The 25,265-nt window shown below is 41.5% G+C and overlaps 1 protein-coding gene across 1 annotated transcript in view; it reads right to left on the minus strand.

The window, feature by feature from the left end:
• Nucleotides 1-6,897: 6,897 nt before the first annotated feature.
• The window catches only part of nom1 (nucleolar protein with MIF4G domain 1), a 63,994-nt gene continuing 45,626 nt past the window's right edge, over nt 6,898-25,265 (minus strand). Inside the window, exons 9-11 of the mRNA XM_080212870.1 lie at nt 21,684-21,815; nt 10,754-10,863; nt 6,898-8,804 (exon numbers count right to left, since the gene is read on the minus strand). Of these exons, the coding sequence (XP_080068996.1) occupies nt 8,627-8,804; nt 10,754-10,863; nt 21,684-21,815 (420 nt within the window). The 3' untranslated portion in view covers nt 6,898-8,626. The remainder of the gene's footprint in view (nt 8,805-10,753; nt 10,864-21,683; nt 21,816-25,265) is intronic.

Here is a 25,265-nt window from a genome sequence, read left to right on the forward strand (position 1 = left end):
GTTGTTGGTGCAGACCCAATGGTCTTCTTCTGCACTGTACGGATTCTGTGACTCTAAATACTTAGCCTTTTACAAGGCTAATTAATTTTAGGGGAAGGAACCCCTAAAAATTGACTGCATTCTCAAGAGGTTAAAAGAAATAGTTGTGTTGGTAAGTTCAAAAACCACCTTACAGTCATAAAAACTTCCATTGAGGAACATAGCGTTTCAAAATTCAGAGATGCAGCTGTCACGGCTAATTACTTTAGCATAATCCACAAACCTTTGACCCCAAACAAATTTGGATTTACTAACTCCATATCAATCAGGGAGAGATAGTATAGAGGTAGATGGTACAATGACAGACTTAAAAGCAAAGAAGAGTAGAGAGGGAAGATCAGTTCCCAACTTCAAAGAAACAGAAAGATGTGTGTTTCCACTGTGGAAAACCAAAGCATGTGAAAGAAAAATGTTCGTTTTCCAAAAGACCAGTCAGTATCCTGTTTATAGTCTTGAAAGTTCTGAACCCAGACACAAATGTAGATGGGGGTAGGATAAATGCCTGCTAAAGTTTCTTGCTTAAAGGGGAAATTACCACTTTTATATCATAAGCTCCAAGCAGAGAAATAACCATTTTGAGAGAGACAGGGTTTTTTAAAACATTACTTATAGTGTTTGTTGCTAAGATACCATCCTAAAGCAGAACAAATACCAGTATTGGCCAAAGGGTTTACTGGCAGATGTTTAAAGATTACCTGAGTAAAATTTTACCTACAGATTACATTGGTCACTGATGTAGTATCAGTCAGTGTTCCGAGTTTACCCAGAAAAGGGGCTGGAGTGGTGTCAAGGTGCCATGTGCTGTGTTCAGAAAGTCCAAAACAGTCTATGGAGATGAGGGAAACAGAAGATAAGCAGCAACATTCTGCTCAGCGGAGAGAGATGACAAAGTCGCAAAAGCCTACAGGGGACAACAGGATCAATAAAGATTAGGGGAACAAAATAAGAGCCGACCTGGCAAGGTAGATGGAGTCAGGATGGAGTTGAAGCTAAAGAGGCCAAAGCAAGCCCAAGTTCCCAAGCTGGTAGATAGAGGACAACAGCTCACCCAGTTGAAATGCTACAGAGAAATGCAGTGGAAGCTGGACAGCTACCTGTAGACAGTAATGCCCCAGAGAACCTGGGACAGATTAGGAACAAACCCATACCTAAGGTCAATGTTTTTTGTCTAAGCCCTAAGGGAAGTACAAGTGGAGTAAACATGGAATTGTCCATCTCAACCCAGCAGTTTGGCTTCTGAACTCATGGAGGACAAAGCACAAGGGGAGAACCTGGACACCTCACAGGGGTTTAAAAATAATACCACACACCATCAAACTACAAATATAAATCATCAATGGACAAGTTCATCTAGATCTGAAACGTTATCTCTGTTTCTCCAGAGATGCTGTCAGACCTACTAAGTTTATCCAACATTTTCTGTTTTTACTTAAGAATATCACACCCTTGATTCGTGGAAGCAGCCATGAAAGAAACAAGAAATAGAAGGAGGAGCAGGCCAGCAGGCCCTTCAAGCCTGCTCCACCATTCAACATAATCATGGCTGATTTATGCCGGTCTCAGCATTTTCCCATATTCTTTGATCTATCAATCCAATTCCACTTTGAAAACTTCTAACGATATAAAGAAAGGCTTATGCACAACAGCACAAAACAGTCATAGGCATCTACATACAACTGACAACGCACCTAATATATCAGTATAATCCGAGTGTCAACATGGTTTTATGAAAGGAAAATGTGGTTAACGGAATTTTGAGGATGTAGCTAGTAGAGTAGATTGAAAATACTTGATTTTCCAAAAAATGTACCATTCAAAAGATTCTGATAAAGGCTTATTGAGTTGAAGAATGGTTAAAAATGACAGGAGGCAGGGAGTTGGGATAAAGAGATAATTAACAGATTGTAACAAGTGGAATGCTGCAAGGAGTGGTTATTCACAGTTTACATTAATAACTCAGATAAAGTAGTGGAGTAATGTACCTAGGATTGTTGAAAATATAAGGCTAAGTGAGAATAAAGGGAGTAGGGGGCGTGAGTAAGGTTGGTAGCGTTCCTGCAAATAGGGTACAGGTGAAGGCTGGGATGAAGGCACTTTATCTGAATGCACGAAGCATTCGGAATAAAGTGAATGAGCTGGTGGTGCAGATCAGCACAAATGGATATGATCTGGTGGCCATTACAGAGACGTGGCTGCAAGGTGACAGGGACTGGGAGCTGAATGTCCAGGGGTATCAAGTGTTTAGGAAGGATAGGCAGGAGGAAAAAGGGGGGCCGTAGCTCTGCTGATTAAGGATAGCATCAGGGTGGTAGTAAGGGAAGATATAGGAGCCAAAGAGCAGAATGTGAAATCGTTGTGGGTGGAGATTAGGAACAGCAAAGGGAGGAAGACGCTGGTGGGTGTCGTCTATAGGCCCCCAAATAATGATCTGGAGGTGGGGTGGGCTATTAACGCACAAATAAATGCGGCATGCAGGAATGGAATGGCGATAATTATGGGGGATTTCAATCTACATATTGATTGGTCGACCCATGTTGGACGCAGTGGGCTTGAGGAAGAGTTCTTGGAATGCTGCCGGGACAGTTTCCTTGAACAGTGTGTGTTGGAGCCGACGAGGGAGCGAGCTATCTTAGATCTGGTGTTACGTAATGAGGCGGGTAGAATTAGGGACCTTGTGGTGAAAGATCCTCTTGGGAAGAGTGATCATTGTATGGTGGAGTTTCTGATGCAGATGGAGGAGGAGAAAGTGGGTTCCTGGACCTGTGTCCTTTGTTTGAACAGAGGGGAGTACGGTAGGATGAGAGAGGAACGGGTGAATGTTGATTGGGGGAGCGCATTGGAGGGTAGGTCTGCTGAGGAACAGTGGAGGATCTTTAAGGAGATCTTTCTTGGTGCTCAGCAGAAATTTATTCCGATGGTTAAAAAGGATCGTAGGAGGAGAGATAATCAGCCGTGGATAACGAAGGAGGTTAAGGAGAGTATTAAATTAAAAGCTGATGCGTTTAGAGTGGCCAAGAGTAGTGGGCAAGAAGAGGATTGGGAGAGGTTTAAATATCAACAAAGAATGACAAAGAAGTTGATAAAGAAGGGAAGGATAAACTATGAAGCTGGGCTAGCGCTAAATATAAAAAAGGATAGTCAGAGTTTTTATAAATATATAAAAAGGAAGAGGCTGGCTAGGGTGAACGTTGGACCCTTAGAGGATGAGAGGGGGGACTTAGTGGTGGGGGATGAGGAAATGGCTGAGGCCTTGAATAACTTTTTTGTTTCGGTCTTCACGGAGGAGGACGTGAATAATTTGCCGGGTGTTAGCGATGGAAAGATGGTAGGAGTGGAGGGCCTGAATGACATTATTGTTACTAGAGATGCAGTGCTAGACAGACTGGAGGGACTGACTGTGGACAAGTCCCCAGGACCGGATGGAATGCATCCAAGGGTTCTGAAAGAAATGGCAGAGGTGATAGTGGATGCCTTGATGATTATTTTCCAAACCTCGCTGGATTCCGGGGAAGTGCCGGAAGATTGGAAAACGGCTAATGTTACACCATTGTTTAAAAAGGGTAGCAGGCAAAAGGCAGGGAATTATAAGCAGGTTAGTTTAACGTCTGTTGTAGGTAAAATGCTTGAATCCGTAATCAAGGAGAAAATAGCGAGGCATCTTGAGGAGAATTGTTTAACAGAGCAGCACGGTTTCATGAAAGGGAAGTTGTGTCTGACGAATTCATTGGAATTCTATGAGGATGTGTCTAGGGCGGTGGATAGAGGAGAACTGGTGGATGTGGTGTTTCTTGATTTTCAGAAGGCGTTTGATAAGGTGCCGCACAAGAGGTTGTTACAGAAGGTTAGGGGGCACGGAGTTGGGGGTAGGGTGTTAGCGTGGATAGGGGATTGGATGTCCAATAGGAGGCAGAGAGTTGGGGTCAATGGGTGCTATTCGGATTGGCGGTTGGTGACTAGTGGAGTGCCGCAGGGATCGGTGCTGTGGTCTCAGCTATTTGCCATTTATATAGATGATCTGGAGGAGGGAACCGAGTGTAAGGTGTCCAAATTTGCTGATGACACAAAGATTGGTGGAAAGGCAAATTGTGCGGAGGGTGTGGAAAGACTGCAGAGGGATCTAGATAGGCTGGGCGAATGGGCGAGGAACTGGCAAATGGAATTTAATGTTGGCAAGTGCAAGGTGGTCCACTTTGGTAGGAATAATGGTAGGAAGGACTACTACTTAGATGGCGAAAGGCTGCAGCATGCTACGGTGCAGAGGGGCCTCGGGGTCCTTGTGCATGAGTCGCAAAAACCCAGCCTGAAGGTGCAGCAGGTGGTCAGGAAGGCGAATGGGATGCTGGCCTTCATAGCGAGGGGGATTGAATGTAAAAGCAGGAAGGTCTTGCTGCAACTGTACAGGGCACTGGTGAGGCCGCATCTGGAGTACTGTGTGCAGTTTTGGTCGCCGCACTTACGCAAGGATATTTTGGCCTTGGAGGGAGTGCAGAGGAGGTTCACTCGGCTGATACCGGAGTTGAGGGGGTTGAGCTATGAGGAGAGGCTGAATAAACTAGGCTTGTACTCGTTGGAGTTTAGAAGGATGAGGGGAGATCTCATTGAGACGTACAAGATGATGAATGGGATGGATAGGATAGAGGTGGAGAGGCTCTTTCTGCTCAGAAAGGACAGTAGGACTAGAGAGCACAGCCTCAGGATAAGGGGGGGTGTGGTTTAGAACGGAGTTGAGGAGGAACTTCTTCACTCAAAGGGTGGTGAATCTCTGGAATTCTCTGCCTGTTGAAGTGGTGGAGGCTGCCTCGCTAAATATATTTAAGACACGGGTAGATAGGTTTTTGACAGGCAAGGGGATTAAGGGTTATGGGGAGAAGGCGGGAAAGTGGAACTGAGCCACTTTGGATCAGCCATGATCTTGTTGAATGGTGGGGCAGGCTCGAAAGGCTAGATGGCCTACTCCTATTTCTTATGTTTTTATGAATGCAAGCTATGAGGAGGACACAAAGAGGTTGAAGAGATATAGATAGTTTAAGTGAGTGGAAAATAAGGGTGCAAATGGAAGTGGTACAGCAATGGTTCAGTAAATTGATTCCTGGGATAAGATTGATTCCTCTGATAAGAAGCTGATCAATTAAGGTGATACCCCCGTATCTATTATTGTTGCACATGTGAGTATATAGTGAAAAGTGTTGTTTCTTGTGCACTATACAAAGCATAACATTCATAGAGATGGAAATGAGAGAGTGCAGAATGTAGTGTTGCAGTCATTGCTAGGGTGTAGAGAAAGATCAGCTTAATGTGAAGTAGGTCCATTCAAAAGTCTGATGGCAGCAGGGAAGAAGCTGTTCTTGAGACGATTGGTACGTGAACTCAGACTTTCGTATCTTTTTCCCAACAGAAGGTGGTGGGAGAATGTCTGGGGTGCGTGGGGTCCTTAATTATGCTGGCTGCTTTGCTGAGACAGTGGGAATTGTAGACGAGAAATTTAAATGATTTGGAAAGAGCTTGACAGGGCAGATGCTGAGGGTGAAATCTAGAACATGGGAGAACAGTCTTGGAGTAAGGGCTGATTATTTAGGACTGAGATGAGGGGAAATTTCTTCATGTGGCGGATTGTGAATCTTTGGAATATCTACTTCAAAGGGTACTTCAAAGGTTTGTGCGTGCTCCATCATTGAGTATATTCAAGCCTTGGATAGATGTTTGACAGGTAAATGAGGGAGCAGATCAAAAATGGAGCTGAGATAGACCATCCTTAATTGAACATAATGACAGGACATCAAAGAGTCCATGTGGTCTGCCCCGGCTCCTATTTATGTTCTTCCCAATCACCAGTGTAGACCATGAACATTGCAGCCCATTTAGGTACCAGTTAATAATGGTCTTAATTTGCTGTTTCAGATGAAAAATTATTGACCAAGGGAATTACTTTTATGCTTCTGTGAACATGTTACAGGTACATTGAAACAAATTACTTACTTTTAGAAATAGAAATTGTTGATTTGCTGATTAATTTGGTGTATACTCACTTTCTGAACTGTATTTAAGTACGTCCATTACTGATGCATTGTAGATCTTGATTTTAAACCTCAATTGATTTAAAACTGAAATGAGGAAGAACTACTTGTCCCAGAGAACGCTGAATTTGCGTAATTTGCTGCCCCATAGCGTGATGGCATCTGAATTGTTTTAATGGTTTCAAGGAGATAGATATATCGAATAAGGAAAGGAATAAAGGGATATGGGGAACAGGTAAGGAGGTGGATTTGAGATCAGGGAGAGCTCAGTTTGCCTACTTTTGCTCCTAATTTCTAGAGCTTAATTTTGATTGCATATTAGATTCAATTTCTACATATGGGCTGTAGAATTATGGAGCTTACAAGTGCAATGCCTTTACAGCAATCAGTATTAAAATCATGCACTTAGTCCATGCACTGAATGGATTATAACCCACTATGATGATTGCTGAAATTATATTGTGCTTTCAGGTTTGCAATCTTTATCTTCTTTTACCTGACTTGAAGATCAAGATGAAATGGCTTTTGGTCAATATTTGTTGGTCTGCATTGAGGGCATCCAGTTTCAGCCAAGGCTGTGTTTGTGGCAAAGTCCAGATTTGTACACAAAACCATAGCCTAGTATTTGTTTATGTTATTGACTTCATAACATCTGGCAAGAATTATGTTGGGGCAAAAACTTAGCCCCAGCATAGTCAATACAGATTGGCTATAAAGCACAACTGTCAAATTGGTACTTGGGAGAGGGTTGGGAAGGAATTTTAAACCTGCTCTCCATGTTCACGAAAACATTTTTATTCCAATGTCTGCACTGGATACAAACCAAACTAATGGATACTTAACATGTTTAAGATGACCATTTATTTTCATGAACTTTTTGAGAGGCACTTTTGGACATTATTTGTTTCACAATAATTTGCATTTATAGAGTACCTTAACTGTAGATAAATATCTCAAGGCAATTTAAAGATGCAATTAGATATGGAGGGGCCATCAAGCCAAAGGAGGAGATATGGTCAAAGTGGTGGATCTTAAGGATAGTCTTAAAGAAAAATACGTAAAGACAGAGAATTTTAGAATTTGCAGTTGTGGCCAATGGTGGTATGAAGGGGCGTATGTACAAGATGACAGAGTCAGAATAGGGGTTCTGATTAGAGATATCAGGGAACTAGGAATAAATGGAGGCCAGCAAGAACAGTTTTCGCAGTTGTAGATCATAAACAGGGGTTGGATGAATAGAAATATGGAATGAAGGCTGTGTGTGGTGCTTGGGAATAGTCAAGCCAAAAGGTGGCAAATTACTTGGATGAGGGTTTTAGCAACAGATGGGCCAACACAAAGTTTTATGTAGACAATAATACAGATCTTGAAATAGACAGTTTTTGGGATGGAGGGATTATAAAATGGGAAGGTTAATTAGGAAATAAATAGGATGCAGAGGTTGAAAACTTTCTGGTTCAATCTGAGTTAATGACTGGGAAAGGGGATAGAGTTTGTGGCAGGAGCAGGGCTGAAGATGATTTCAGTTTTCTCAAAGTTTTAAACTATTCATTTGTGGAATGCGCATGTCATTGGTAAGGAGGTGCAAATCTCAACTCATCCAGGACTGGTGCAAGACAATCTGACAACACAAGAACAGTGAACAGTTCATGAGAGGAGTGAAGAGGTATAGGTCAGTATCATCAGCACATAAATGTTGGCAATGTTTCTAGGCATTAAATATCTACAGGGAGGGTTAGAATTCATCTGTATTGTTTTATCCTATTCTCACCTGATAGTCTGAAATATACACTTTTCGAGTAAGTCACTGAATAACATACAGGAATACAATAAGTTTTCTTCAACACAAACAAAGTCATTTTATGGCCCGAGCTTCAACGAATACCTTCCTTGATATTTTTATGTGGATTGTGATAGAACCACGTGGCACAGTAGTTTGCAATGTTGCATCACAGTGCTAGGGATCCATGTTCAATTCCAGCCTTAGGTGTGTTTGTGTGGAATTTGCACATTCTCCCAGTGTCTGAGTGGGTTTTCTCCAGATTGCTGCCAGTCACAAAGATGCACTGGTTAGGTGGATTAGTCTTAGGTTAGGTTAGGGGAATTAGTGGGATAAGGGTGTAGGGTGGGCCTGGGGAAGATGCTCCATTGGAGAGTCAATGTAGACCCAATGGGCTGAATGGCCTCCTTCTGCACTATCAGGATTCTATTGTACGAGTTAAAACACAAGTGTGGTACTGTAAAAGTTGATTTCACACAGAAGTTGGCTGCATTTTCTGTTTATAAGAATTCCCTTGAACAGAATATATAACTTGCCATAAATTGTAATCTGAACCATATCAGTATTGAAAGTAGCATAATGAAAAGCCACATGCATGTACACCACCCAGTGGTCATTTCTACAAGTATAGAAGCTTCAAACATTTTCTTTTAAATGTAGCAGCAAAAAGAGTCTCCTGTTTCACAATGCAGATCTTAGAAGTTAAAATACTGAGACAGGTGCTTGTTGGACATGAAGTTATAAACAGATTTTCCAATTCATGTTGGTATGAAACCTATATTGTGCTTGATGGTTAAAATTTCAGCATGGTATCTTTACTTTGCAAAGCCTTTTCAATGATTTCCACATGTTCTTTAAGCAAATTGGCTTGTTCTGAAGTCCCCAGGCTGGAGGCATTCTTCAATAAGAAGTGTCTAATGAAGAGTTTCAAGCCGTCCCGTAACATTGCCAGCTTTGGAATTCCAGAGATCCTGCAACGATAGAACATAAGGACCTTTAAAAAAAACCTTGTTTCATTTCACATCAACAATTAGAGATTTAAAAATTTGTAACATTCAAAAAAATCATCAACTGAATGTTGCAGATTTACTGCATGGTTAATAACAGAATCTCTGCAGCGCAGAAGGAAGCCACTCGGCTCATCAAGCCTGCACCGACAATCCCACCCAGACCCTATCTCTGTAACCCCAAGTATTTACCCTGCTAATCCTCCGGACACTATGGGGCAATTTAGCATGGACAATCTAACCCTTTATCTTTGGAGTGTGGGAGGAAACTAGAGCATCTGGAGAAAATCCAAGCAAACACAGGGAAAACATGCAAACTCCACACAGATAGTGACTTGAGGCTGGAATTGAATCCGGGTCCCTGGTGCTGTGAGGCAGCAGTGCTAACTGCTGTGCCATTGTGCCGTCCTTCTGGGACAGAAGTCTGAATTCAGAATAAATAGTGGGGATAGATATTCGTTCTCTAAATATCCTAACTGTAAAAGACTAGTGCATATTTGGAATATTATGTAATTTTCCTCAGCTCAAGTCACAAACAGTTAATTATCATTGAGTCTGAAATTTGTAGCTCGAAGCTGAAATTTTAAAAGTTGCTGTAACATTAGACTAATATCTGGAAACAATCTCTTATGAAATGGTCCGGATGTTGAAATCTGTTTGATTCTCAGTGTCTAATTGCTGCAGCAAATTTCAGCCTGGAAAGTATTTCCGCAACAGCTCTTTGTCACCATTTTCAATGATCTGGATTACATACATTGCCGATAGCAACCATAGAAATGTTAAGCATTAACTAATATTTTAAGGGGAGGTGGTAGCATTGCGTTACTGTAATTCATAGGAGGCACAGGTTCAAATTTAAAAATTAAATTAGTAAATCTGGAACCATTGTTGATTGTCGTAATCTGGCTCACTAATGCCCCTTTAGGTAAGTAATGGTGGCCATGGAAACTATTGTTATTGTAAAAACATATCTGTCACACTAATGCTCCTTTAGGGAAGTACCTGTGGCAAGACCAACAGTAATGTGATTCTTAACTGCCTGCTGAAATGGCTAAGCAGATCACTTAGTTGTATCCAACCCTACGAACTGGACAGAGCACCATGCCATGTCAAACCCTGCAAAGTCCTCCTGGGGGCTACTGCCGAAATTGGGAGATGGAAGGAGCACAGGGAGATTAGGTATGGTGGTTGGGAGGTGGGGGATGTGAGAGAGAGGGGATTTGGGGGAACATTGGCAGTGTGGGGAGATTAGGCAAGGGTGGGGGAGCACCAGGACCCATGATTTCTCTCTCTGGCCCTGTCATCAAGACATCACCATTCCAGGGTTTGCCTTGCCCCTCCAAGGGTGGTATACAGACCGGAGGGAGTTGCCCCAGACTTCTGAAGTCTCACTGAATCAGGTCAAACATGGGTAAAGAAACCTCCTGCTGGTTACCATTTACCATCCCTCTACGCTGATGAATCAGTGCTCCTCGATGTTGAACACTGGTTGGAGAAAACACTGATCGGGGCAAGGATACAAAATGTACTCCATAGTTTTCATCATGTAATATGTCAAACTTTAACAGACACAGCCTTTCTCACCAGACCACTCATGATGACAATTCAAAATCTGGTAGCACATTAGTTTACTGATTTTAAAGATGTACGTTTCTAATCACCATTTTATCTAAAACTATGAATTAAAAATATTCATAATGCTGACCATAGTGTTGAAGTAAACATGTGAGATCTGAAGCTGTTTACAGTTAATGACTCAATATCGAAAACAAGGCACAGGAAGTTATATTTTAGTTATGTCGGTTGGAGTCTCCATTTTAAAATTAAGTGACATGGCTGAACACTTTTATGACATTGTTTTACAGTTATTATGAAAAACAAAATAATAGAAATAATACATTAAAAAATTTTACCTTTGAAATATTGCCACTAAATCTTCTGGTTCTGTGTTCATAAGTAGTTTATGGAGAATTTGGCGCAGCAACATGACTTTAGGTTTATCCAGTTCACTGAACTCAATTACCTGCAATATTGAAACAGTAAATATGGTAAACAAATTGCTTTCAGTAGAAAAAAAATAAAAGTCAGTTATTCAGCCCCTTAAGTCTGTTCTGCCATTCAATGAGATCATGGCTTGTCTGCATTGCATCTATGTATCCTATAAAACCCTTAACTAACAAAAAAATCTATCAATCTGGATTTGAAAGTGCGTGTGAACACGTATAAAAGTGCTTCCTGGATTAACCACTGAACAGCCTAGGCCTAACTTTAAGTTGATGCCCCCCGCCCCCCTCCCAACCAAAGAAAATTGTCAGGGGCTAAGATCTCACACTGTATATTTTTATAAAAGATATGCATACACTGTAAAATTAAAATTGGACCTTGGTTGAACAAGGTTTTCAAATGGTTGATCATATATTTGGCTGTGACCCCAGAACAAAGGAAGGCCGTTTGCAGTTCAGGGAAAACACATACCTCATTAGTTCTCAGGAGCCACTAACAATCATGTACGGACTGCAACAGCCCAACTTGAAAGATACAAAGTGCATTTGCATTTGATAACCTAACGTTACTAGCTGGAGACGAAAGATTTGTTAAGACAACAGCCCTTCCAACCTTCGTCTCAACTCAAAATGGCTGGAATGATAAGTAGTCTTTGGGACCCAGCCAAACTCTAGATGTTGTATACAAATCCTCTGTTGAAGACAAAGTGCAGACTTGGGAGGTTGTATGACATAGGCTGCTAGCTGGTTGAACAAGTAATGATGCCATGCTGAGCTGAAGAGCTTAGTCTGCTCTTTAACACCTGACTAGCAGCCACATGCACAGCAAAAGGCTCAGCCTAGGTTGAACTCTGGAACCCATGTGAACCAATATTTATCTTCTCTGTGGTCTCTGTATTGTAAATTCTTCTTTGCTCTGTCCCTCTCTTCACTGTTTGAGTGTGGAGGCAACGTTGTGGCCCTCCTTTCATGTTTTGAATATGTGCAACAAATCAATCCTTTTTAAGTTCATCTTATAGAACTTAGAGGTTAACATAGAACATAGGTTGTCATGGAAAATTGGATCCACAAAAACCGAGGGTTTGGAAAATACATCACCATTTATAAAGAGCGAAAAAATCAAAACTGTTTATGAATGGGTGGTGAGAGTAGAAATTAGCAGTTTATTAATCTCCCTCCTGTCCATAACAAATAAACATCTTAAACACCTCAAACAGATCAGCATCTACTCTTTATTCAAGGGGGCAGAGTTTAATGTGTTATCACAAATTAACTACTTTAGGCCTGGTTTCATTCTGGTAAATCTGTCCTGCATCCATCCCTATATCCTACAAGGGATACAGTGCCAGAACTGAATACAGTACTCCAAATGGGATCTAATCAGAGCTTTAACATTTTCAAAGAAATTATATTAAGCAAGTTCCTCCACATCTTATTTTTAGATTCCTTTGTGTTTCACCCTCTTCTGCTGTGAAAACCTATAATTACTCATTTAACTAAACTACCAATTCCTACTATTTCATCTGTATTGTTGTTTCCTGGAAGCATAATTTCTGAAATAGGAAAGTAAATAAGTAAGTTTAGTTATTAGTCATCATCATTAGGCTTCCATTAACACTGCAATGAAGTTACTGTAAAAATTCCCTAGTTGCCACTCCAGCTCCTGTTCGGGTACACTGAGGGAGAATTTAGCACGGCCAATGCACCCAACCAACACGTCTTTCGGACTGTGGGATGAAAGCCACATAGGCATGGGGAGAACGCGCAGACTCCACACAGTGATCCAAGCCAGGAATTGAACCTGAGTCCTTAGCGCTGTGAGGTAGCAGTGCTAACCACTGTGCCGCTCAATTGCCAGACAAAAACTTAGCAATGCCCATCCAGTTCAGCTTCTAATACATACTACTCTCAGTAGAGTCTGACTAAAACTTCCATTGTTCGCTTAATATCCCTTCAAAGTTTGATTTTTAATATTCCACTTTCTATCTCTTACAACTTTCTTTGTATCCCTTTGTGGTTTTCTCTGCTGGAAGCTACTTTTCCATGAAATTTTTTGATTAGCCTGAAACTGTCCTATGTTTAAAATGGTTGGTTAATTGCACAAGTGGGGCCTTTGCTTTCATCTACTGGTTTTGTATGCCCAGGGTGTGGCCACTGTCACATGCAAACAGCTATGGGGAGCCACAGGTGAGAGCTGAGTGCCAGGTGGGGACAAAGAGTGGACAAACTGCCCTGAAAGGATGCCACATGTTCCCCTACGAGAGGTACTATCCCTCCCTGACATGCGATGCACTGTAATCTCTCAGGAGTTCTCTCATTATAGAGAGGGCTCAGATCCTGCAGAGATCCTGCACTTTGAAGCCGTCCTCAACCAATCATCAGGATTCCCCAAGTCGATATCAACAGCGTCATGGATGACCCACCGGTAATAACTGAAGTCATGAAAGCTGTCAGCCAGCTATCCAGTGGCAAAGCCCCAGGGGCAGATGCCATACCCGCAAAGATCTACAAAGCTGCTGGTCCTGTACTTATCGAGAAGCTCGCCGAGTTGTTCCAGTCCTTTTGGAAGCAAGGATCCATTCCTCAGGGACTTAAAGATTCTTCCATCATACATCTCTACAAGAGGAAGGGCAATCGGCAAGTATGCAACAACCACCGAGGAATCTCGCTGCTCTCCATCACAGGAAAAACCCTCAAGAGTCCTGTTAAATCGTCTGGTCACTCATCTGGAGCTGGGCCTGTTTCCAGAGTCACAGTGTGGCTTCCACAAAGGTCCCGGGACTACTGACATGATTTTTGTTGTGCGCCAACTTCAGGTGAAGTGTCAGGAGCAGAATCGCAAGCTCTACACAACCTTTGTTGACCTCGTGAAAGCCTTCATCACTGTCAGCTGACAAGGTCTGTGGAGAATCATGTCAAAGTTCGGCTGCTCCCCCAAATTCATTCAGATGGTACGCCAGTTCCATAATGGCCAAAGTACTGGATGGCGGAGAATCCTCTGAGGCATTCCTAGTCACCAATGGTGTCAAACAGGGCTGTGTGCTCACACCCACACTGTTCAGCAAGATGTTTGCTGCCATGCTGAATGATGCCTTCCAGGACAGTGTTGCTGGAATCAACCTCGAGTACAGAGTGGATAGGAAGCTCTTCAACCTGAGGAGACTTCAAGCTATTACCAAAGTGAAGGAGACTGTTCTGAGAGACTTCCTCTTTGCCGATGACTGCGCCCTGTAAACTGGCTCAGAACCAGAGATGCAAGTCAGCATGGACAAATTTTCCATGGCTTGTGAAACTCTGGAATCACCATCAACATTAAAAATATCGAAGTCATGCACCAGTCTGCTCCTCATGCACCGTACACAGAACCCATAACCACAATCAAAGGGCAGAAACTACAGGCAGTGGACCAGTTCACTTATCTTGGCAGCACCCTCTTCCAAGCAGTGACTATTGGCACAGAAACTAACTGCAGAATAGCAAAGGCAAGTTCTGCTTTCGGTAGACTGCACTCCACTGTATGGGAACGTCAAAGAATCAGCCCAGTAACAAAAGTGAAGGTCTACAATGCCATGGTACTCACTACCCTCCTACATGCCTGTGAAACGTGGACTGTGTATCGAAAGCATGCAAGACAGCTCAATCATTTCTGCATGACTTGCCTTCGCAGAATATTACGCATCAGACGGCAAGACAAAGTACCACACACTGAAGTTCTCTCTAGAGCAAGTCGACCATCAGTCCACACACTGCTGATGAGAGCACAGACCCGGTGGGCAGGTCATGTCATCCGTTTGCCAGATGAGGGCATACCCAAGCAGCTCTTTTTTGGGGAACTCTGCTGGAAGATGCTCACACGGAGGGCAGAAGAAACATTACGAAGACACACTCAAGGCCTCCCTGAAGTCGCTTGTCATAGACACGACCACCTGGGAAACGCTGGCACAAAACTGCCCTACTTCGCGCTGCCTCATCCACAAGAGCTGTCAAACTTACAAAGCAAGGTGCATTGCTGAAGCACAACTTAAGTGCGAGCTGCGCAAGTCCAGGACCATCAGCACAACAACTACAGTGTCTACACAAGTCTGTCCAAAATGTGCCAGGACATTCTGTGTCCGAATCGGCCTGGTCAGTCATCTACGGACACACCACATCCAGCCTCAAAATAACTAATGATGTCAAGGCCCTTATTGACGACGATGGATGAACAACAACACTGGTTTTGTATCAGATCAAATACATTTTTGAATACTTCCCAATGACTGGCTTCAGATTTACGTTTTCAGAGTTCTACCCAGTTTACCGAAATTAATTCATTTCTCAGGCCTTCAAAGTTTACCTTAATTAAACTTTGTTTTATGACTCCTTCACCTCTCCCAAATCTAACGTTAAACTAATTCAGATTATTATTGTTTGCAAGATTCTTGCTTACCACCAGATTAACTTATTCTGTTTCATTAACCTTAAATCTAACATGGCCTTCTCCTTTGTTGATTCTAAAAGGTATTTTTCTTGATAACTGTCCCAAAACACGCTAGAAATTCGTTGTATTCTTAGCCTCATCTAGCAGATGTCACACAAATTAATAATTTGTATTTATGTAGCACCTTTAAATATAGCAAAATGTCACAAGGTGCGTCATAGAAGTGTTACCAAATGTAATTTAACATTGAGCCAAGTGAGCCAATATTATGATAGATGATTTCTTGGTCAAAGAGGCAGGTGTGAAGGAGTATCTTGAAAGAGAGAGGCTGAGGGGTTTCGGAAGGAATTCCAGAGCTTTGGACCGAGGCACTGAAAACACTGCAGATTGTGAATAATATTGGGATATGTGAGAGATCAGAATTGGAGGCGTGCAAAGGTCCTGCAGGGTTCAAGAGCTGGAGGAGGTTACAAAGATTGTTTGGGGCAGGATCATCACATGTTTTGAAAACAAGGGTAAGAATTTTAAAAGGGAGGCATTTCCCAAGTGGAAGCCAATATAGGTAAGCAGGAATGAGACTTGATACAGCAATGAATGAATTGTGTAAGCTTTCTTCACTTACCAGTTTGAGAACATAAATTTTCTATTAAAACTGGATTGTACAAGTGTAATGGATGCCCACTTCCAGACTTCATTGGGAACACAGAAACTATTTATTAACAAGTAAAAAGTTGTACAGAACCTGCCCCAGTCCCTACATATCATCAGACCATCTGCTGTCTAAGATGGACTCCACCCTCTGGGTCATTAACCACTGTTAGTCCCAATTGGTCCCTCAAGCCAGGTGACTTTCTTTTGCAATGCGGTCTTTAAAGTGATAACCACCACAACAAGACACCAAGATATTGAAGATTCATGCCAAAGTGCTAAATATAAAATTACTTCTCTGTCTGGGTACATAATCTGATGACAGCTTGTGCTCAACTGCACTTCTTCATAAATCAGCTTCAATTATACGATGTTCTTATGTAAAAAAATGTCCCATCATAATTCTGATATTAACTTATCATAAATTCAGAGAGTATTTGGTAAAACATTTAGGATCTTGAACTCTATGAGTAGAGGCACTGAATACAAAAGCAGGCAAGTTGCAACTGTGAAAAGTATGGCCTGTACACTAGAATTCCATTCCTGAAACTCTCTCCCTCTCTTTTCCTTTAAGGTCCTTGTTAGGGGGATTTAGGATAACTTGAGGCTACTAAAATAAAACTAATTTAGAGTGAATATAGAATGGAAAAAGTACAAAGTACCTTGAATTACAAAGGTACTCTTTTGCACAGAAACACATATAACCATTGTTAGATAATTTAAAATGTCTTTTTAAAATTCTGTATTAAAATGTACACCTTGGCTAACTACAGACTGCCCCAAAGCATAATTGGATAAAAGCTGAGTAAGATGAACCATATTCTTTAAGAGCAATACAGCCATAGCGCACAGTTTTTATCAGTATGGGTTAAAGAAAGTGCAAGTTTTCCAGACACTAGAATGAATGGAATAGTTCAATCTCTTCCAATAAGGAATTGCGATCAGACAGCAAGAAAGGAAATTTTTAAACTCTATGGACTTACATAACTGTGTTGCCAGGAGATAGTAGGCAGAAATGTTTGGACTTTACAGACCAATGTATTTTTATGTCGCCAGAGGGTAAAATGTTATTGGCCAAGTAAATAAATCATATTAACATGATTGGCTCATCTAGTTAGGATGACAGAGTAGGCGGGCAAATTATTTCTGAGAAACAATCTATAATTGCAGTACATCTTCATAATGTAATTTAGAGTAAGTTGAGCTGCCTCAAATTGTTCTCCCTTATATGTGGACCAGGCCTGGGCAAAATAAAGTATGTCTCCAACCAGGATTTCCTGTCTCCGTGAGTTCTTTGTATTTGCTGAGCTGTATTTAATAAAGAGAAATTTCCGAATAAAAGCCAGCATAATACTTAGGTCTCTGAAAAACCCCGACAATCCTCCTTAAAAGTAATCCTTTTGGCTACATTTTAATTTCCTAATATTCCTTTGTTTCAGTGGCCATTTTTGATTATTTCCCTTAAATGATGAGAGATGATGAGAAAGGTTATTGACATGAAAGCTTAACTCTGTTTCTCTCCAGCATTTTGATAAATTGGATATAAATTATATTGTTGCCCACCAGAACTGGGGATTTGAATCTGAAGCTCCGATCTGTACAAAATGGGGCTTAACAGTCCTTTTAGTTACAGAACAAAATATATTGGAAGTTCTTGAAAATCCGCCTTTCAAATTTTATTCCCTTCATTTGGGAACAGAATTACAGAGATTGTAATTGCAATATTGTAAGTCATTACACCTCAAATATATTAAATGATTAAAATACAAGCAAACCTGTGATGAAGGATTGTGTGGTTAAATAAGGAATAATACTTTGCACAGTGCTTTATTTTCAAACAAACGAGCAGTTCCTTGGTAAAAGCATTGACCCTGGCTATGACCTTCTTTTCTTAATTTTCTCACTGATGTATGATTTCACAGGGGCTAACATTCTCCTGCTCACCCAAATGAGTGTTATTTATATGTGAGCCTTGTCAGCAAGACTATGATCTCAGGATTGCAAAGGCAGGTTATTTGATATTTCGAAGCATCATTTCAGGCCAATTTGAGTTCTCATCCAACATGAACTCGAGTACAAAGTTATTGGAGCGGAATTCTTGGCCATTTCCCCCGATAACCCAGAAAAGCAATTAAGGTACCTTATTCTTATTTAGTCAAGCTCAGCAAACAGAGCATAGGCCAAGGATCAACTTTAGTAGCTGCTCTGATGTGCAAGGCTTGACAACTTACTGATAAAATAATTAAGCCATCACGGAATCTCCATGACTGACTTCTATGGCGAGTAATAGGAGGTTGGTATTTTCCCTTTTTTGCAACATCAACCATAATTCTTTTGCTGTTATAAAATTTCACACGCTTCCAAAAGCTTTCCAACTGGGTGGTTCTAAGGCATAAATGAGACATTAGTTACTCAGATGCTAATGCCATCAGCTCAAGTTGTCTGGCATCCTGCTACATCTCTAGTGGTTTTATGATTTACTTGTGAAAAGACGACTTCCTGATTATCCTCTCGTACGCATCAGATGATTTACTTTCTTTCCTCTCATGTTGTACTGATAAGGAAATTCCATTTACATTTTGCGCTATGATAAGTTACCATCATTTGCTCTCTCACTTCTTTGCAAATGAGGTTCATACTTTTCAAGGAAGAAAAATATCTAAAATTTACATTAAAAACGCTCTTTTACTGAAGATCACCAGGCAACAAAGCAACATATAAACGTTTTATGCAAGAAACTCTCCAGCACACCCCCTGTGGAAGACTTTCTGCTGGGAAGCATGAGATTTTTTTCCGGCTTCCAATGTTATATCTGGTTAGCAAGGACTAAATAAGTTGAAATAAAAGCAGAAAATGCTGGAAGAACTCAGTAGGTCTGGCAGCATCTGTGGAGGGAGGAACAGTTAACATATGCTGCCTAATTTAGGTGGAAATGAAACTTGCAAAAGGCATGGTGTTCCAGGTCTAATAGGATGGCATGGTGGCACAGTGATTAGCACTGCTGCCTCACAGCTCCAGGGGCTTGGGTTCAATTCCAACCTTTGGTGAAAGTCTGTGTCGAGTTTGCACATTCTCCCTGTGTGTGGGGATTTCCTTTGGGTGCTGCGGTTTCCTCCCACAGTCCAAAAATGTGCAGATTAGGTGGAAATGTGTGGTCTTAAGGCACAGAGGGGGCTTTGGGTAAGATGGTCTGTCAGAGAATCAGTGCAGCCTCAATGGGCCGAATGGCCTCTTCTGTACTGTAGTGAATGGGTCAGATCTTAGGAGATTCGAGCAGAACATAGAAAAACTATAGCACAAACAGGCCCTTCGGCCCACAAGTTGCGCTGATCATATCCCTACCTACTAGGCCTACCTACAACCCGCAATCCTATTAAATCCCATGTCCTCATCCAGAAGTCTCTTAAAAGCCCCTAACGAATTTGCCTCCACCACCACCGACAGCAGTCAATTCCACTCACCCACCACCCTCAGTGAAAAACTTAACCCTGACATCTCCTCTGTACCTACTCCCCAGTATCTTAAACCTGTGTCCTCCCGTAACGACCATTTCAGCTCTGGGAAATAGCCTCTGAGAATTCACCTGATCTATTCCTCTCAACATCTTATAAACCTCTATCAGGTCGCCTCTCATCCTTCGTTTCTCCAAGGAGAAAAGACCAAGTTCCCTCACAAGGCATGCCACCCAATCCAGGCAACATCCTTGTAAATCTCTCCTGCAGCCTTTCAATAGCTTCCACATCTTTCTGGTAATGAGGCGACCAGAACTGAGCACAGTACACCAAAAGGGGTCGGACTAGGGTCTTATAAAGCTGCAGCATTATCTCCCGACTCCTAAACTCAATCCCTCAATTGATGAAGGCCAGTACACCATACGCCTTCTTGACCACATCCCCTACCTGTGAGGCTGATTTAAGAGTCCTATGGACCTGGACCCCAAGGTCCTTCTGATCCTCTACACTGCTAAGAGTCTCATCCTTGATACTCCTTCATCCCATTGGACCTGTCAAAATGGACCACTACACATTTATCCAGGTTGAAATCCATCTGCCACTTCTCCGCCCAGTCTTGCATCCTATCTATGTCACACTGCAACTTCTGACATCCTTCCAGACTATCCACAACACCAACAACCTTCGTGTCATTGGCAAACTTACCAACCCATCCCTCCACTTCTTCATCCAGGTCATTTATGAAAATTACAAACAGCAAACGTCCCAGAACAGATCCCGGGGGCACTCCACTGGTGACCGATCTCCATGCAGAAAAAGACCCATCCACAGCCACTCTCTGCCTTCTGCGGGCAAACCAGTTCTGGATCCACAAGGCAACAGCCCCATAGATCCCATGCCCTCTCACTTTCTCAAGTCCTGCATGGGGGACCTTATTGAATGCCTTGCTGAAGTACAAATAAACCACATCTACTGCTCTTCCTTCGTCAATGTGTTTAGTCACATTTTCAAAGAACTCAACCAGGCTTGTAAGGCACGTCCTGCCCTTGACAAAGCCGTGCTGACTACTTTTGAGCATACTAATTCTCTAAATGTTCATAAATCCTATCCCTCAGGATCCTCTCCATCAACTTACCAACCACTGAGGTTAGACTCACCGGTCGGTAATTTCCTGGACTATCTCTATTTCCTTTTTTGAATATACAAAACACATCCGCAATCCTCCAATCCTCCAGAATCTCTCCTGTCTCCATCGGTGACGCAAAGATCATCGCCAGAGGCTCTGCAATCTCTTCTCTGGCCTCCCACAGTAACCTGGGGTACATCCCATCCGGCCCTGGCTACTTATCTATCTTGATGCATTCAAAAGTTCCAACACATCCTCTTTCTTAATGTCCACATACTCAACCTTTTCAATCTGCCGCAAACCTGCAGTACAACCACCCAGATCACTTACCACCGTGAATACAGAGGCAAAGTATTCATTAAGCACCTCTGCCATTTCTACCGGTTCCGTACAAACTTTCCCACCTTCACATTTTATAGGTCCTATTCCTTCACATCTCATCCTTTTACTCTTCACATATTTGTAGAACACCTTAGGGTTCTCCTTAATCTTACCCGCCAAGGCTTTCTCATGACCCTTTCTGGCTCTCTTAATTTCCTTTTTAAGTTCCTTCCGACAACCCATATACTCCTCTAGGTCCTTAACATCGCCTAGCTCTCTGAACCTTCTGTACACCTTTCTTTAGTAGCTGATTCAAGCCGTAATACGGAATTTCCAGTTTGCCAGCAGAAATAACTTGGTAGGAGCCCCGCTGATGGGCCCATGGGGGGGTTGTCAGCGTGTAAGCTTGGACCATTTTCTGAATACTTCCACAGATTTTTACCCTAATTTATTTAAGGTTGTCCCTAGAAGGCACAGAGGTTGTTTTGGGGCACAGCCCTTTTAAACAATGCCAAAACACTCAGCCCTCCTCCCCAGCTGTCCCCCCAACCAACCAAACAGCAGTGCTCACCTCCTCTCCGGCACCCTCCAAAATGGGCAACAGATAAATTTTAAAAATACTGGTAGCCACTGAATTGAAGGCAGAAGGGATGGTTTCTGATATGAAATGGGGCCTGGCATCACTGATGGACGAATGCTGTAACTAGAAGGTTCCTAATGATCCATTGCAAAAAAAGTAAGGCCACAGTTTTTAAACTTGGTCAGCGGATTGTCTCCCCGCTCTACTGTTGACTGGAATCTCTGAGCCAAGGTCTTGTATAATAAGGGGTTATGTTCAGAAGAGTAATAATTTTGCTTTCAGAATGCACTCACCTTTAAGATGGACAGAGATACCACTTTCCTGCTGAGAAGGTGAACAAGGAGATGAACCAAGTTTGTGGTTGCCACATTGGTCATGTTCTTCAATTCTCGGAAGCGATCCCACATGCTGAATTGGAATGTCATCTATTAGGGTTGAAGGATGAAAAAGAAATTTTTAAAAATCTATGAATATTTAGTGAATCTAAGCATCTTTATAGGTTGGCAAGATTGAAAATAAAGTTCTCAGATTTAATAGTTTTGGTCTGTAAGTCTGGTTGAGCAGGACAAACTCTCTCACAGGTTAGAGAGTGCATTCTATGTCCAATTCTCAATGACTAAATTTACATTAACAAAAATCAAAACTGAAAGTCAATTACCAAGCATACTACACAACACAGGAGCTGATTCATTACTATTCAAACTTTTGTGTTTATTATGTTCTGCCCCCATTCCACCTCCGTTTACAGAAATTTTCACTTGGTTAAAGTGGCAGACAAAAATTTTCAAACAGCCTACTGAAGGTACGAAAATCCCCATATAATGTCATGACGGTTTGCACACGCCAAATTTTGCTGACATCTTTTGATGATGCAGTCAAAAACACGTCCATGTTAACTCCAGAACCTTCTTACATGCTGCAAACATACAGATTAGGAGCAGGAGTAGGCCCTTGAGCCTGCTCCACAATTCAATAAGATCCTGGCTGATCTGATTGTAATTTCAATCCCGACCCCACATTCCTGCCTATGCCTGGTTAATCAAGAATGCAGAAATGCTTTGGTGGTTGTCAGAATTGAATCAGGAGGGCACTTGTAAAAATTAGTTCTTCACTCAAAATGACTTTTTAGTTGATATCTTTAGATGCCAGACATTTGACAGTTCTCAAACCTACATGCATTGAAAAGAAATTAAACTTTATTCTCCATAACTGTTACCACCTAATAAAGCAATCTGAAATATATTATTACATTGTTAGGATTTCTAAACCATTTCAGTCAATCCACTTTAAAATCAATACCATATCACAAAAAAATGCATCAGCTTAAATTATTAGAGCAAATGTTAAATGACACCTGTAAAACACTGCAAAGTGCCAATATCTTGATTTGGTAAACAGAGGTAAAATGCAATTTAACTTGCAATAAATAACGTAGGTTTTATTTTAAAGGGAGGTTTTTTTTGCTGCTATCTCTCAAATTGTGAGCATGTAAGCATTTAACGCTCAAGGCCAGCTTTAAGCACTGACATTATGTTTACAGGGATAAAACAAATATTGCATGCAGTCATGTTTGTCTTCAGCGGAAGAAACTTGTCAGGTAAGTGCATTCTAATTCACTTGTAAACCTAAACAGCTGAATGAATTGAAGCAATTGCATTACTATTAAGGAACGCAGTTAGTACTACTGGGCTAGAAATAGCTAGTTATTTGCTCAACTATTGGGGTAGAGAAGAATTGCCCTTCTTGGAAGCATAGAACCCTACACAGCAGAAGGAGGCTATTTGGCCCATTGGGTCTGCACTGGAAACAATCCCACCTAGGCCCTCTCCCCATAACCCCACATATTTACCCTGTTAATCCCTTTAACCTACCCATGCTGGGGCACTAAGTGTCAATTTAACATGGCCAATCAACTTAACCCGCACATCTTTGGACTGTGGGGGGAAACTAGAGACCCAGAGGGGAAGCTTTAGCACCCGGAGTGTGCTTGTTCTCAACTTCTAGTGTTCACACTTATCGCTATAATGTTTAGCCTGATTCCAATTTTTAAAAAACACAGCACCTCTTTGAAGGGGTCAGTTGACACAACACTCTTTAGTTTCACATAGTTCACAGATCTGGGCTCACTGTGCAGGTTATGTAGTCAGCTTTCATTCACATTATCAATGTCTGCCTGCACATTAAATACATCAGGTCCTGCCCCTTCCCAAATCTACTTTTCTCAAATGAAACCGAATTTGGCTCTGAGGCGTTCCTCATAACTCAGAGCCCCAAGTCTCAATCATTCTTGTTGCTGTTCTTTGAACTTGCTAATATATCAATGCACTTTAAAAATGGTGGGGTGCCAAAATTGTGCACAAATGTTCAAATTGGTTTCTCAACTAATCTATTCAAGATTAAATTATTTTAATTAGTTTTATTTTACAGCCAAGTAGTTTTGAGAAACTCTCTAATAAATTATTAGCTTTGTGCAATCAACTATATATTGATAAAGTTTTCAGTCATTAATCAACAGTCACACCTATATCTGTTTTCACTTTTGTTAATGGACATCCTTCAAGTTAACAAATTGCTTCCTGTTCCAAATTGATTACCTTACATAGAACTAACTATATGAAAAACTACAAGCCAATTCCTTTGGCATTGATCAAAATAGTGAAAAAAAGACTTGCATTTATATAGCATTTTCATGATCTCAAGACATTCCAAAGCATCTTAGAATTAAACAAAGTAGGAAGGGGTTCTGATCCAAATAATTAAACTACTAGAAAATAATTGTATAGTTGATGAAGACGGCACTGAAATCAGTTTCCTGCATTACTGTCACAGAAATGGTGCTCGACAGTAATTTGAAAAAAAACCAGCTGTAAAATCCTCCTTCCTGTCAAAGCATCCAAAATTATTTTTTATCTAGTGGTCCTGCTAACATCACAAGATTAACAGTGACTGCCTAAAGCTTGAATTTATTCATTTTTGAGTGAGTACGAATTTCAAGATTTGAAGAAATATATGGCATAAAACAACATACAAACTGCGTACTATTACTTCTGTGTACATGCTGATTGTCCGTTTAAGGGCAACACAGCAGAGTGAGGGTCACTTGGCCAGTATGACCAAGCAGGACTCAGAGTGAGGAATCACCCCATGGTGAAAGGGGGTCCTGGGTAGAGACATATTGGGAGCAAGCTACAGCCATGAGATTGCTGTACAATTCTTATGAATAAATACCTACTATATTCACTAATGAAGTCTATGAAAGTGCATCTTTACAGTGTAACATCCATGAGGAAAACAGCAGGTTGGCTGTGAAATTACCTATGGTGGAAATGACTACGAATGGCCATAGTCATAAATGCAGAATTTCTGCTTGAGTAAGTTCTGACGAAGGGTTATCGAGACTCGAAACATTGGATCGACTCTGTTCCCACAGATGCTGTCAAACCTGCTGAGATTTTCCAGCATTTTCTGGTTTTTGTTTTTATAGAAGTTACAAAACTGATTATATAGTAATAAAAGATGTTACCGCAGGCCAGAGCATATACATTGACCTTCGAAAATTTGAAATATGCTTCCAAAATGGGGGTTGACTTATATGCTGACTGCAAAGTGCAAATTGCTGGTGTGGGTGCAGGAGGACTTCTCATTTGTCTTTACCATGCACTGTCTGCTCTGCGTGAGCGCAAATCGCCACACATATTAGCGGAAAAATGGGGGTGGAGTGGACAGTAACTTACACACCAAGTATAGGCTTAAGAAACCAAAAGAGAAAATGCTGGAAAATCTCAGCAGGTCTGGCAACATCTGTAAGAGAGAAAAGAGCTGACGTTTCGAGTCCAGGTGACCCTTTGTCAAAGTGTCAACACCAAAGCTCTTTT

This window comes from Carcharhinus amblyrhynchos, chromosome 2 (assembly GCF_965287045.1).
Source record: "Carcharhinus amblyrhynchos chromosome 2, sCarAmb.v2.hapA, whole genome shotgun sequence".
Classification (NCBI taxonomy): domain Eukaryota; kingdom Metazoa; phylum Chordata; class Chondrichthyes; order Carcharhiniformes; family Carcharhinidae; genus Carcharhinus; species Carcharhinus amblyrhynchos.